The 14,164-nt window shown below is 36.7% G+C and overlaps 1 protein-coding gene across 50 annotated transcripts in view; it reads right to left on the minus strand.

The window, feature by feature from the left end:
* Ptprd (protein tyrosine phosphatase receptor type D) overlaps nt 1-14,164 on the minus strand; it is a 2,152,432-nt gene that overhangs the window by 192,307 nt on the left and 1,945,961 nt on the right. For 35 of the 50 annotated variants that reach the window (XM_029539554.1, XM_029539559.1, XM_029539553.1 and 32 more), the window contains 4 exons: nt 4,436-4,624; nt 3,209-3,217; nt 2,471-2,488; nt 728-838 (listed from right to left, as the gene is read on the minus strand). In XM_029539554.1, coding sequence (XP_029395414.1) covers nt 728-838; nt 2,471-2,488; nt 3,209-3,217; nt 4,436-4,624 — 327 coding nt within the window. The remainder of the gene's footprint in view (nt 1-727; nt 839-2,470; nt 2,489-3,208; nt 3,218-4,435; nt 4,625-14,164) is intronic. The other 15 variants (XM_029539561.1, XM_029539552.1, XM_029539551.1 and 12 more) reach the window with 2 other exon arrangements.

Raw genomic sequence — 14,164 nt, forward strand, 5'->3', positions numbered from 1 at the left:
GACTAGCTCTGACAACTCTGGGGAAGAAGGGGGTACCCCTTTCAGCTGAAATGAAAGGTACAGCCATTCCTAAGCTCAAGGTGCGATCATTTAAATACTCACGAAAAAATACTAATGGATCCTTATAATTTATTCTTATTTCAAGAACAGCTAACAGTCCCTAAAATACAGCCATTACCTTATGGTACATAAATGCATTTACTTATAGAAAGCTGTGTTTTAATTAGGTAGCTAAGCATAAGAGAAAGGAATGCAAGTGGGCTATTTTCATGTAGCAACTGCTTTTCTTAAGTTGGAGCCTTTAGGCTCCTAGCTTCACAGCAGACATCATGGAGATATAAACACCTTCATGCTTAGGGCTGATTAGTAGCACACCGAGCACTTATTTCAAGGTTTGTAAGGAAACAGATAAGAAACAACAGAAAGAGTAAAAGAAACGAAGAAAACTTCAAACAAATACCAAGCACAGTCAGTGAGTACAAGTCAAAAGAGGGTCAGAAGTAAAAAGGTCAGAAGTAAGAAAGATCTACAAACCTCAAGCCTCAGGGCGATTTGAAAAACAACAGATTTCACATTTTAATTTTCTACAGAGTAAACTGATTCAGCAACAATCGTCATTACCAAATCCTCTTGTTAAATACTTTCAAAATCACATAGACCCCGGTGGGCAACTCAACTCCCCCTGAGCCTGAATGGAGACGCCATGCCAGGGTGATGTCATTCCTACCTCTGACATATAAATTGGCAGGGGCAGAGTAGCGAGTGCCCGCGCTGTTGGTGGCAACACACTCATATTTTCCTTGGTCGGATTCTTCGCTCTGTTCGATCTGCAGGGCTCCTGTATGGATATAAAATATACCACCAAAGAAGTGGTCAGAGAAAGCTTTTGGGGTTCAGCGAGCTAAACCTCTTAACAATATGAAAAGCCCTGCAAAGCGAAGGTCCACTCAACGTCGATTCAATCTCTTGCTAAGTTGCACAGACAGAAAATGATGCGATGAGAAAAACATATAGAGATTATTTTTTTTACATCATCAATGCTAGCATAAGGAAACAATATCTCTTTTTATTTTTATCCCAAGCAAGACTTCTAGTCATAATTAGCACTCTTAACTCCTAGACTAATAAAATGAAGATGGGTGAGACTGCTTCAAGGAAGTATGGCTTTTAAATAAAACAAAGGATTAATATTTGGTTTTGTTTTGTTTCATTTTGGCAACAAAAGTGGCGCAAAAGATAGGCACGCTCAAAAAAACCAGGCTGAGTTTTCAAGAAAGTCTTCTGTGGAAGAAAGCCAAAAATAGGCAGCGAGCACAAAAAGGCTGCACGAAGCGGAAAAAAAATTAAAATTAGTCATTATCAGTTATGAAAATATCACTTAAAGAAATAAAACTCCCTTAAGACATGCAGACTTTTAATTTTTTTGTTTTTTGTTGTTTTTTTTTTTTTTTAAGAAAAGAAAGACAGTTTGCCACAACTTACAATCATTTCTGACATTTGCTGAAATGCAAAGAGCGTTCACATTAGAGGAGTTTTAAAAAGTTCAAAAGCAAGGCCCAGGCCAGCCAGGAAGAGCCAACCAACCACTGCTCGAGGACCTCTGGATAGATCCCCTAAGACACCCATCAAAATCCACTGTGGGATTAGCAGTGTGGTGTCACAAAACCCCAAGAAAAATACAAAAGAAGAATTACAAAAGAAACGCACACGGAGTCAAAGTCTGAAAAACCGGCAATACCACATACCACCAAGTGTACTGAGAACCTGATTCCACCGCGGAAGGACAGAAGATCCAAAAATCCAGAGACGAGCATCCAAGAAAAAAAGAAGTAGAGAAAAAAGCACTGCTGTCAGACTGAAGGAGGGTCAGGTGGAAGGGGGAGTCATTCTTTGACTTTTAAGACAGTAAGAGAAAAAAGAATTGAAGAACAAAAGCAAAATCCTTTTGAAAGATAAAGACAAAAAGCAGAGGGTCCAGGCTGTCTTCTGCATGTCTGCCACTGTTCTCCAGACCGTCCTGGCTTTGGTCCAGAACAAGAACAGCTAAGGAAGAAAAAAATGATCTTTTTTTTTCTCCAGTTGGACAAAAAAAAGGTAAAAGAAGAAGAAAAAAAAGAAAAAAAAATAAGAGAAAAAAGAAAAAGGAAGAAGAAAAGGAAAAAAAAAAATAAAAAGAGGGACAGATGGTAAGCTGTGACTGGTCAGTGGTCTAAAGACCTGGATATGCTTTCTTTGAAGCATATCACAACTTAAATAATCGTTTTCATAAATAAAGAAATGAACAAAACAAAGAGAAAGAGGAAAAGGAAAGTCCACAATGTGAGAGTCACGAATCATAACCAAACTGAGGCAAAGAAATCAGGTATGGACAGTATGGGAATGGATCTGAAAACAGGACAGAGATGAGAGAGGTGAGAGGACAGGGAGAATGAGCAAGATCATTCTGTGAACGTTAGGTCAGCATTCTTACCTCTTATTGGTGTACCACCTGGGTGGATAATATGAATGCAAATAAGATTAGAAAGAAGAAGCATTAGTACGAGAAGAAGGGGGCTAGGGCTGGGGAGAAGAATTCCATTAGATTTACAGATTAAATAAGGTCTTAAAAGAAACTCGAATTACTATACGGGTAAACAGGAATATAGTAGATCATTTCATTAGATCATAAAAGCGAGGTAGTGCATTAAACCACAGAGGGCAAAGGTCATAGTAGGCAGAACTGCCTTTTTCAGAGAAGCAACTGAGTTCTTATATCTGGGGTCACATAGGGTTAGAAGTATATCTTATAATTTTTGTATCCTTAAAAAAAGAACTATACAGCACTTTTAATGACATTGTTTAGGAAAATATTAGCTAAGCTATTTAAGTATATATATATATATATATATATATATATATATATATATGTATATACTATTTGAGGAAATACTACAAACTAGCTAGAAACAAACACTCAGGATTGGAATCTTACGCTAGTCATTATGCTACAATTGTGTGATTAACTTGTTTACTCTTTTATTTATTTATACAGTGTTCTTAAGATAAACAGTTCTGTGGAGGTATGCATGTGTGCGCCACTACAGAGATCTGGTGCCTACACTGACAGTTAGTAAAATGCATGCCATGCATTTTATTATTATTAATAATAATCATATTCTGAATATGGAAATTAGTGGGGGTGAAGTGCGCTTCAGAACTAAGCACTTACCAATAGATTCTGGAGATTTAAATACGGAGAGAAGAAAGACAGCATAAAAATATTATTATATTCCTCATAATTTGGTACAAATTTTTCAGAGTTAAAGCTTTATTATACTAAATCATCTATGTTACATGTGAATAATTATTTATTTACAATAACAGAATGCTAATCTACACAGTTCTGCTGACAACAAGCAAAAGAGCCAGTTAACAAGACGCTTTACCATCACAGGACAGGGCAAAAGCTGAGAATTCTGGGAAGACAGGCAGTTAACAACTTAGAATTTTATATCAATATTATTACCAACGTCACAGCACAGAGATTATTAGTATACATTTCTGTGAAATTGCCTAGGGACAGGCTCTAAGAAATTTAGAACATTTTCTATTTTAATCTATAGAGAGCAAAGGAATAACCTGGGATGAGAATGGGACACAGAGTTGGGGTAAAGAGAAAGGAAACGGCCAAAGCTGGAGTCTACACCAAAGCAGACTTCTGTAGATCCAGTCACTGGAGGGGTCAAAGCCCTCGAGCATGGGCACATATACTGCCACAGCTACTGTGTGGGCCAAGCTCACTAACAATGACACAGAAATGGAGTTAATCAAATCCCTCACTTTCATTGATATTTCAAAAAGGACTTTAAAAAAAATATCTGGTCACTTAGGAATCCATGTTTCTGTGTATTGTGTATTAGTGAAAAGAAAGCAGATGTGCCCAAACTCACTAACAATTACTACCTGGATGAGTTTAAATGTAGAAAAGAAAGCAGAAAATACACTTGAGTACAACTGAATTATTTTCAGGTTTAATATGAACATTTTTATATGGAAATAGCCACTGGAGCGCTTTGAAAGTTTGGAATGAAATTCAATGTTGAAATAAATTTGTTTCAAAAGAAAACGAAGAAAGAAGAAAGACGAGAAAATGGAACCATCAAATACCGCAGAAAAAGCAGTAAATTAAAAATTATTAAGAATACAGTCACAGCAGTGAGCAATGTGGATTAAACAGAAGCCGCAAAACACACCAAGGGAAGACAGATTCTGGATGAGGCCATAGCCTCACAAACATGGACAACATATTAAATAACAGAGAAAGAGAAGAGGGAGATAAATCAATACCTAAAAAATAAAAAAATTAAAATTAAAATTAAAGAATAAAGAAATAGAAGGGTATTTTTTTTTAAAAAAAATTATCTAAGAGTTAGTAGAAACAGTGACAAGACCCTACCTGATCGTAACTGCTTAATACGACCATTGTTGTTGCTTGTGTCAACAGGTAGGAAATCTTTAAACCAAGTGATTTCTGGATCCGGATTCCCGCTGGCTGCACAAAGCATGGTGGCGGTGCGGGTCCGTTCCACCACCTTCAACTGCGGGCCCATATCAATCGTAGGGAAACCCCTAGGAATCTGGTCCTCTGCAAGACAAGATTACACAATTATTTCAACAAGGATAACATTGCAAGCTCATTATCTTTCAAAAGTCTGTTCCTTTATTTATTCAACCTTTATGGAGAACTGAACATAAACCCTGCACTGTTATGCTATTAGATTAGGACACAGTAGCATGGTTATTCCTTTTTTGTTTGTTTGTTTGTTTGTTTGTTTGTTTGTTTTTCGAGACAGGGTTTCTCTGTATAGCCCTGGCTGTCCTGGAACTCACTTGGTAGACCAGGCTGGCCTCGAACTCAGAAATCCGTCTGCCTCTGCCTCCCAAGTGCTGGGATTAAAGGCATGCACCACCACGCCCGGTTTAGCATGGTTATTCCTAACCAGTGCTGCACACAATCCATAAGTGAAGGCAGTGCACTAACAAGTAGCTCACTGTGTAGCAGACTATGGTGAGGGGACATAGGAGCACAGAGGGGCAGATAATGGCCACACCAGTGCCTGCCATGATAAGCAGCTACCAAGGGGGAAGTGCCTTCAATGGATCTTTAGGAAGAAAAGTTTGACAGCTAGCAAAAAGGAAGAGGAATTTTGTTTTCCTTTAGGAAGACAAAATTTTCAATTTAGGTGGTAACACTAGCAAGCTACAGGATCCAGCAGAATGTAAGGGCATTGAGCAGCAATGAAGCAAGCAAGTTGGTTCATACACATATCAAGCTATCTCTACTCCAAGGGGATATACGTCTTATATCTTTCAAATAAAGCCACGCATACATGATAATGTAGCCACTGGTTTTGCAGTTACAGATTAAAATATTAATTAATTTGAAGAAGAACCCATTTTTTTTTCTGCCAATCTCTAAACAATAAAGAAGACTGGCCATTTACCCATACCATTTATACTGAATTCTATTACAAATAGTCTGGAGAGTAATTAAAGCCTAGGATAATTATAAGGTTAATTTCATGCTAAACCTTTTTATACAAGGAACCTGAGCTTCCACAGATTGTGTGTGCAAATGTGTGTGTGCACGTGTGTGTGTGGGGTATGTGTGTGTGTGTGTGTGTGTGTGTTCCGGCACTAAGCCCTCTCAGATACTTAAGCAATGAGTATAACTACCTGAATTTTTTTCAAAGAAACACATGATTCAACTGGGATTAATTCTTCCTAAGGAACTTCAATTAATTAGAAAATTGAGTGCAGTTTTTACCAAAGAACAAAGAAAGGCAACTCCTGATTACTAACACAAAAACACACAATTTTTTTTTTTTACAGTGAGAGGATATTTTCCAAAAAGTTAGTAATTTAAAAAAAATTATACCTATATTTTTGTCTCTAATGGCCTTTAAGTTATCCATACCATATTGAAACTGCTCTAGACATTGACCTAGGCATTGGTAGACCATTCCCCCCTCCCATTACCATAATCCTGGCAATAAACTACCTTAGCAGCATGTTCATCCAGAATAAAAAAAAAATTGATTTCCAAATTAGCTCTACTGGAGTTTTAACTTGATGGTTAATGCTTTTCGAATACAATTGTCTAACATTTGACTTCCAATCAACCATTGTAGTAATTTAATACATATTTCCGTGTGAACATTGAAAGAGCCAATTCTAAACTAACTTGCAAGCATAAATACAAGTGCAAAAAAAACATGGAGAAGTCATGTGTAAGACATGTGGCTTCTTCTCAGCTCCCATCTCCAGTGACCCAGGGGTCCACTTGATCTGAAACTTGTAAAGAGGCAACAATTCAATTCCTACTGAAGAATCTGCACTCTGATAGGTTTCCCATATAGTCTGTTGGCCCTATGTGTCTTTTCTGTATTTTCTCTATAGCCTTGGTGTAATTCAATCTCCTATACCTCTGTGTCCCAGCTTTTTGCTAAACCCTTGCCTATATGGAGGAAGCCCCACACTTGAAGTCAACTTATTCCAAAAGCTTTTCCAAACTCCTGGAAACACATCTCATCTTTTCGTCACCAAAGCTACCACAGCACCAAGCAAGTAAATATACCATGTATCCCTGTGCAACATGAGTTCCTACGTGTCTTATTTACATCCTGATTACCTGACATGACAATAATGAGGTTTTTAAATGCCAGTGAGTTGCAAGCCTACGCATTTCTGGAAAGAGATAACCAGAATAGCTCAAGACTGTTCAGATTCCTGAAAGAAAGTCAAGTGGCACCAGCAAATGGAAAGTTTGGGTGAATAAGCCCAGCCCATTGCAAAAGAAAGCTGATGGACTAATAATTGGAAACACAGACTTTGTGTATCCAGGCTGTGTCCATTCAGGTTTGACACTTGAAGTTAGGATAGCCTATTTCTTGTCAGACCAGGCATGTGGAGATGTGAATGGATGTATAAGTGAAACAAACTAACAAAAAGATAACAGTTAATTTTAATGAAATATAATTAAGTTGTAAGATAAAGTCATATCAAATATTCACATTCCTATCCCCCCCCCAGCCAAATAGAGGTCTATAGTAGACAAGTGTCAGATACAGTGGTTAGAACTTTCAGAATGATTTTTCAAATCTCAAGAGGAAAATTAAAAATTAAAACTGAGATAGGGAGTACTTGAGAATGGGGTTGTGCTAATTTAAAATCTATTTCAACTGAATTTTATCGAGGTATGCTTTATGTCTTCATAGGTTTTGCCAATACATTTATATGTGTAGCATAGTTCTAATGTTATTTGAGGAAACAAACAAATAAACAAATAAAGCAGAGAGATCAATAATTCTGACTGTTATATATTAAACATCTTACTTCTCAGCTATTGACCAAAAACTGCTTCAAAATTTAAAAGTAATTGGCCTTTTCTGTTTAAAAGTGCAATAGATTGCCTTCATCATTTAGAAATGAGATCTCTAAAAACAAATCTTAAACTTAGTGGGGTTTTTTTTGTTGTTGTTTGTTTGTTTGTTTATTTTTGTTTTTTTTTTTCATTTTCTGGGAACCAAGTTAGGTTAATAACTGGAAACATCTATCTTGGGATTTCTGAGTGGTCTACATTCCATAGGGCACTATATCTTCCTACTGGGTATATCTACTATTTGACTGCAGATGTTTCTATGTTGTTTTGCAGATCAACTCCCTCTCACATGTGTATCTCTCTAAAGAGCCAGGCCAATAGTTAGGGTCATCCAAACACCAGGCACTTACTAAAGGCACTTCCCCAGGGAATCTGATTTAATAACCATCTATGGGAAATGAAGCCCTCATCTTGGAGGTAACTTGAAGCATGAGCTTTTGCTTCCCAAGCAGACAAGTACATTTGCATCTACTTTCTTTCCCTTTTGGCTCAAGAAGGACACTCTAGAGCCTCCTTTTTCATGCACACAAGTATATGCCAAGGAATACCTTTCTTGCATATTAATCTACAAAAGTATATAAAGAGAATTTCTTTCTTAGTCTTTATAAGGGTAATTAAATTCTATCCAGCTCTCTTCCTTGCACAGAACCCCTTTGAATCTACTATCTTCATTAAATTTTCATGAGAAACATCACAATGTAACAGATTCAAACAGCCAGAGCTGTTACAAGTTGACAGATGGGGCTTGCTTCCAACTTGACTGTCAGGTATTTGGCAATAAAATTCAGTATTCAACATAAAATAGACGGTAGAAATAATGAAATTTCTAATTGAATGCTTATCTCAGTGGGCATAGTTTAGAAGATGTTAATTGCTTTTTTTATCCTCTATATTTATTAGTAATTTATATAAAACTGCCTTGGCCAATGGATAACATGTTTTGACAGTTTATCAAGTCAGTAGAAACTTAAGCGTCAAATCAGTACCATTAACACCTTAACCAAGTAAACACTCTTAGCCAAAGGCAGCCATCAAATATTAACAAACCATCCATGTTAGCACTTTTAAACTTTTACACGAGGTGAAAAGAAAAACATTTTGTCCTATTCATTAATGTGCTCATTAAGGTTTAAACTGCCTTACTTATCACTGCTCTGTATTAATATTCAATCATGCAGAATTATCTTCTAATTCATCAACAATTTAAATCAGACTTGACCTTCAGGAAACCATTTGGTCTGCCACTTTGAGAGGCCATTAAAGGGCAGATGAATACACACTTGTGCTCAATGAATCAAGAATGCTCACGTGCACGCGCATTGTGCACACGTAAACACACATACACACACACAGTTTGGGATGCCACTTACAGCATGCATGGAAATACAGAACATACTCTGACTGTGTTCATGTCTTAATGAAATATGCTGATAGGAAAGTTTCAGTTACAATAAAGAAATAGAAATATGAATGTCAGCATTTTGCAGAATTAATTTACCATTGCTCCTGAACTTGGCATAAGCAGGACTTGAAAGGTACCGGTGTCTAAAAGAATATCACTGTTTTATAGGGAGTTAAGCTTTGGATATCTAAAAGTGATAAAGTAAGGGCTATTGTATAATTTTCTGGGTTAACCTGCTTTCATTGTTCATCTATAAATGACTTCAGAAAGATTTGTACTTTCACTTCAATTCCACAAGCATTGAACCTTTCCGATTTGAAAGAAAGCCACAGAACTCTAAATCATCTGCTATGGCCAGAGGTGGCCTTGAGGAATTCTTATTGCCTAATATTGTTAGAGGTTTTACAAAGTGTATTTTAGGCCTTTTACTAATTTAATAAAGTTGTTATTGAAGGACTGTTTGTCATGGTCCTTAAAAAATCAATCAAACAAACAGGCAAAAGAAAGAAAGAAAGAAAGAAAGAAAGAAAGAAAGAAAGAAAGAAAGAAAGAAAGAAAGAAAGAAAGAAAGAAAGTCAATTGTCACCAATATGGTCATGTCCTTGAATTACTGGTATGCTTCCTCACAAATACCATCAAAATATTTGTTAAGTTTCCCAAACAGTCATAGTTCATTGACAAAATACCAAGCAAACAAAAAACAAAAACAAAACCCAAAAGAAACAATAACAACAACAACAACAACAACAAAAACCCACTCAAACCAAACCAAACCAAAAAAACAAAAGCCAAAAACTTTTGCCAAGAGTATTATGGTGTTTTGAATGAGAATGCCCCCCCATCAGCTAATATGTTTGGTCCTCAATTGGTGGAGCTCTTTGGGAATGATGAGGTGGTTTGGGCATGTTGGAGGAGGTGTGTTACAATGGGGTGTGTTTTATGGTTTCAGCCTTGTACTCTGGGTTCTAGATGTAAACTAGCAGCTGTTCATGTTGCCATGCCTCAGCTCTGCTCTCACTCTCTGGAACCACGAGGCCAGTGAACGTTTTCTTTTTTAATTTGCTTTGGTTATGGAGTTCTATCACAGCAATAAAAGGGTGACTGAGATGACTGACGTTACAATAAAGTAAAAGCGTCATCTTTAGAGAGGGTTGAACAGCTTCTTTTCTTGGAAAATCTGCCCCCCCAGAATTCAGTTTTCTGAGGGCAGAACAAAAACCACCTTGCTGCAATTATTAAATGCATGAACCCATGAAGCCATGGAAGTGGGGTGTGAGGACTTTGTGTTCTTTCCCTTATAATTCTCTTGTAAGCACATACAATAATCTGGCATGTTTAGGATATTATACCAACCATATCAGCATTTATTCAGAAAGCATTTCTATTTTCCTAAAAGGCTTGCCACCAGTCCCTCCTTTAAATTGTTATCCATCCTTGAGTAGATTTGTGACTGTTTTTCTCTTCGGCCTGTGAAGCATGCTCTATTACATTCCCTGTTTGTATACTGCGCAGGGATGGACTTGCAGGCTCACAGAGTGGCTCTTCATGCCCGTTTCCTAACTGATTTATTTAAGTCTGCAGACAATTCTGATGAGCAGAGACGTCGGCTGTGCAAGTGATTCTTTAACTCATTACAGCGGCTTCAGGAGAAGCAGCAATTAAACCTCAACGTCTTTTTATACAAGATTTCCCTGCGTAAATTTTTGTTGGCCTCTAAAAAATCAAAACTACAGTCACATGACAAAGCATATGAACACTGTGCTTCCTCAAGGCAGAGAGCAGAATGTGCATCCAGATTTATTGCTATTCCATGTAGAGAATAATACAGTTTCTGGTGTTCAAACTCATTACCCGTTAAAAATAAGTGCATAAACCACATGTATGTGAGGCAAGCATTGAATCCAGGTTAACTGAAAGAAGCACTGATTGTGTGTTCCTGGGTGTCATATGGCTTTAGGAGAATACGAGCACCATATAGAGAACTGAAGTGAATCTTCTGACTTAGAAAGGTGGAACGACCCAGCTGGCGAAGATTTGTTATAAACAATACAAGGAGCCAGGTGCTGTGACCACACCTGTGATTTCATTGCTCAAGATGAAAATGAGGAAAGAGGGACTGAAGGGAATGAGGGAGAAAGGAGAGAAAGAGGAAGAAGGAAAAATGAAGAAAAGTTGCATTGGTAATTTTGATAATATAGTGCTTTCTTAAACAAAAGTACTAAATGCTTGCATGTATATATGGATGCTCCACCAATATTGATGGGGAGAGGTGCGCACCAAATAGACCCTAACTGATGGAGAAACATTTACTATTCTATCCAGCATATAAGTTGTTAAATTTTTATACATGAGAAGACCTACAGATTCTCTTAGAGATGTTAAGTAAACAATGGTGTTAAGAAGGTGAAATGAAATGATAAATAGTATATTTATTGAAGTCACATGAACATACTGAAGAAAAAGAAAATTTTAATTATTACACCACCCAGATGCTCTGGAAAGGTTACGATTCATTTTAGGGGTGTATAGTTGATAATCTTGCTTGTGCCAAACTGAGCCAGGCAACTGGGAATATAGTCATTCAGATAATCTCTCTACTGTGTGATTAAATTATTGTCCTAAACAATAATAAACTGAGGGAAAGTTAAGTTTCCAGTCCACAGGAAGGAGGACAGAATGAGATAATAGAAGAGATGTGCTCATACTGCCTGACATAGGTGCTTTATATCAACTAACATTAGCAATAGCAAGCTCCAGAACACCCCAGTGTAGAGGAAAAGCTTGTGACTCAAAGACTTGCTATGATACGACTGGCCTCCATAAACTGAAAGACAGGAAACAATGCACACAAATCAGGGACTCGGGAATAACGAGGGTCAGGTGTGTTTTGAGAGCAGTTCTCTCTTTAAACCTCTACAGAGCCCATTCTCTTCTCCCAGTTTTGAACAAGTAGATTTCAGACAGACTTAAAAATCTTGGATATCACATTACAAAAGACTAAAAAGTATCAAAATCACATTATTGCCTTTCCCTTTTTTGTTTTTATTTTGCTTGTTTATTTTTTTCTAGGCAGGTTTTCTCTGGGTAGCCCTGGATATCCTGGAACTTGCTTTGTAGACCAGAATAGACAAGAACTCAGAAATTTACCTGCCTCTGCTTCCCAACTGATGTAATTAAAGGTGTGTGCTACGACTGACTGGTCAAAACTCCTTTTTTTTTTTTTTTTTTTTTTTAATAGCATGAGGCTTCCGTTTTTATTATAAAAAATGAAATTAAATATTCCGTAAGAATAGGTCATATGAAGAGCTCTGTATAGCTGGGTTTTGTTTGCTCATTTGTTAATTCTTCCATTCTTTGTTATTTAATTATTGTGGTACTAGGAAATCAACCTGGGGCCTGATGCAAACTATGCAGTAATGTAACCATTGAGCTATATATATCCAACAATAACTTTTTAAAGTAAAATGATAGTTTTTATATTTACTTGTTTTTAAAGAGTGTGTGTCATGGTGTAAATGGATGATGATAGAGGTATGTGTATGGGTATTGCTTCTTCCATTAGCCATGTGGAATTCAGTAAGCCAGCTACATCCCTGTGACCCAATGAAGGGATTTCTTAGAACCACAGACATTATTAGTTTTGTTCTCAGATAACTTTCCAATTCAGAAAATACATGATTATACAAAATTAAATAAATTAAAAGATATGCCTGTACTATATCACCAAAGGCTAACATAATTCTTCCTTTCTGTTCAGTTCTAGAAACTTAATTTATGTCACTCAGAAGTGAGCAAGAATGGTATACTGAACTAATGAGACAGTTGTGTTCCCTACTAAGTACTGTGATGTTCTGCAAATCTAAAACAAGTGCTTGAGCCTCTATGGGCCTCAAAATCATGAAAGTGGCAGTATTTGTAGGCCCATTATCTATGGACATAAATCAGCCTTCATAATGAACTTACTTGTCCCAAGTCAAACAAACAGCAAAATTTCAAGTCTTTAGGTTTTAGAGTGGTTACATTTTTATTTTATTTCAACTTTATTGTGCTTCCTGAATGCTAAGTGCTTGTCCTAAAATAAATATGCATCATGAATAGTTATGGCCTCTTACCCAGTGCCTGCTCAATATAAGCACATTGGAAAACACAATGCTTGGGCATCTTTTATGTTTTAAGAAGAAAGTATTAGACATTACCCTCACATAACATGAGATAGTGATTTTTCAAATTCCTACACTTCAAACATCCTTATTTAGACATGTCCCAATGGAGTCCTTATTAAGTTACCATTGAGTTTTAGGTAGAGGTAAAGTAAAAGTTACGTGAGTCATGGAAGACTATGAAACACACATGAGAAACATCAAATACACATCCTAGGATCCCAAATTCACTGTGTCTGTATCTTTGAATTCTGTAGAGGACAGTAAATGGTTTCATGTTTGTTGTTACCAGACAGCAAAATAACAGTTTCTTTGTAAACAGTTTACATATCCAGCCACATGTGAGAAGCCAAAACACATTCATGCTGTTACTTTAAGTCTTAAGGGATCTCTACTCATGACTAGTTATGTATCTGCCTGAAGAAACTGTCACATTATCATGGAATAGAAAGGGGAGAGATGTTTGCAACTTTGGTAAACATCAATGTACTTCACGCAATTATTTTTCAAGATAAATGATAGTATCAGGCTACAAACAGAGACTGTTTTATTTCTAGAACACAGTCCTGGAAGAGTGGAGATGAATCACTCATTATACTTTTCTTAAGCAAACCTATGGCTTTGCTTTTTAGTCTTCCACAAGACAGCAGGAAATCTCGACCACATTGTTCAAAAATCAGCAGTTCTTCAAGTGATAAAGCAACAAAATAAAAGCAAAGTAGGTTTCCGAATAAAGCTGAAGTGCTGAGTCATTATCAATGCTTAATGAATGAAATTAAGAAAAATTTACAAATAAAGCAGATCCTAACTGTAAGGCTAGTCTCCCTCAGGGGGGAAAAAAATAAGAATCAGAGGAAAACTTCCTAATTATTAATATTTCAAATTGATTTTTTTAACAAACATACTAAACATCTGGCCTTAAGTCTAATAATGACAGAGATGCAATGAAAAATTATTTAAAAGTCCACTTTGCTTTTAAGGACTCTTACTGTGTTGAGCAGCTAGTAATTTTTTTTTTTCCTATGACTATGCCACATGTGAATGAAGAATCTGAGCTGAAGAGATAGCTCAGCAGGTTAAGTTGTTTGTCACCAAGATACATGACCTATGTTCAAATGCTGAGAAGTACATGGTAGAATGAGAAGACGTCTGGGCATTGTTCTCTGCTCTTCACATGTACTG

The sequence above is a fragment of the Mus pahari genome, chromosome 6, assembly GCF_900095145.1.
Source record: "Mus pahari chromosome 6, PAHARI_EIJ_v1.1, whole genome shotgun sequence".
NCBI lineage: Eukaryota > Metazoa > Chordata > Mammalia > Rodentia > Muridae > Mus > Mus pahari.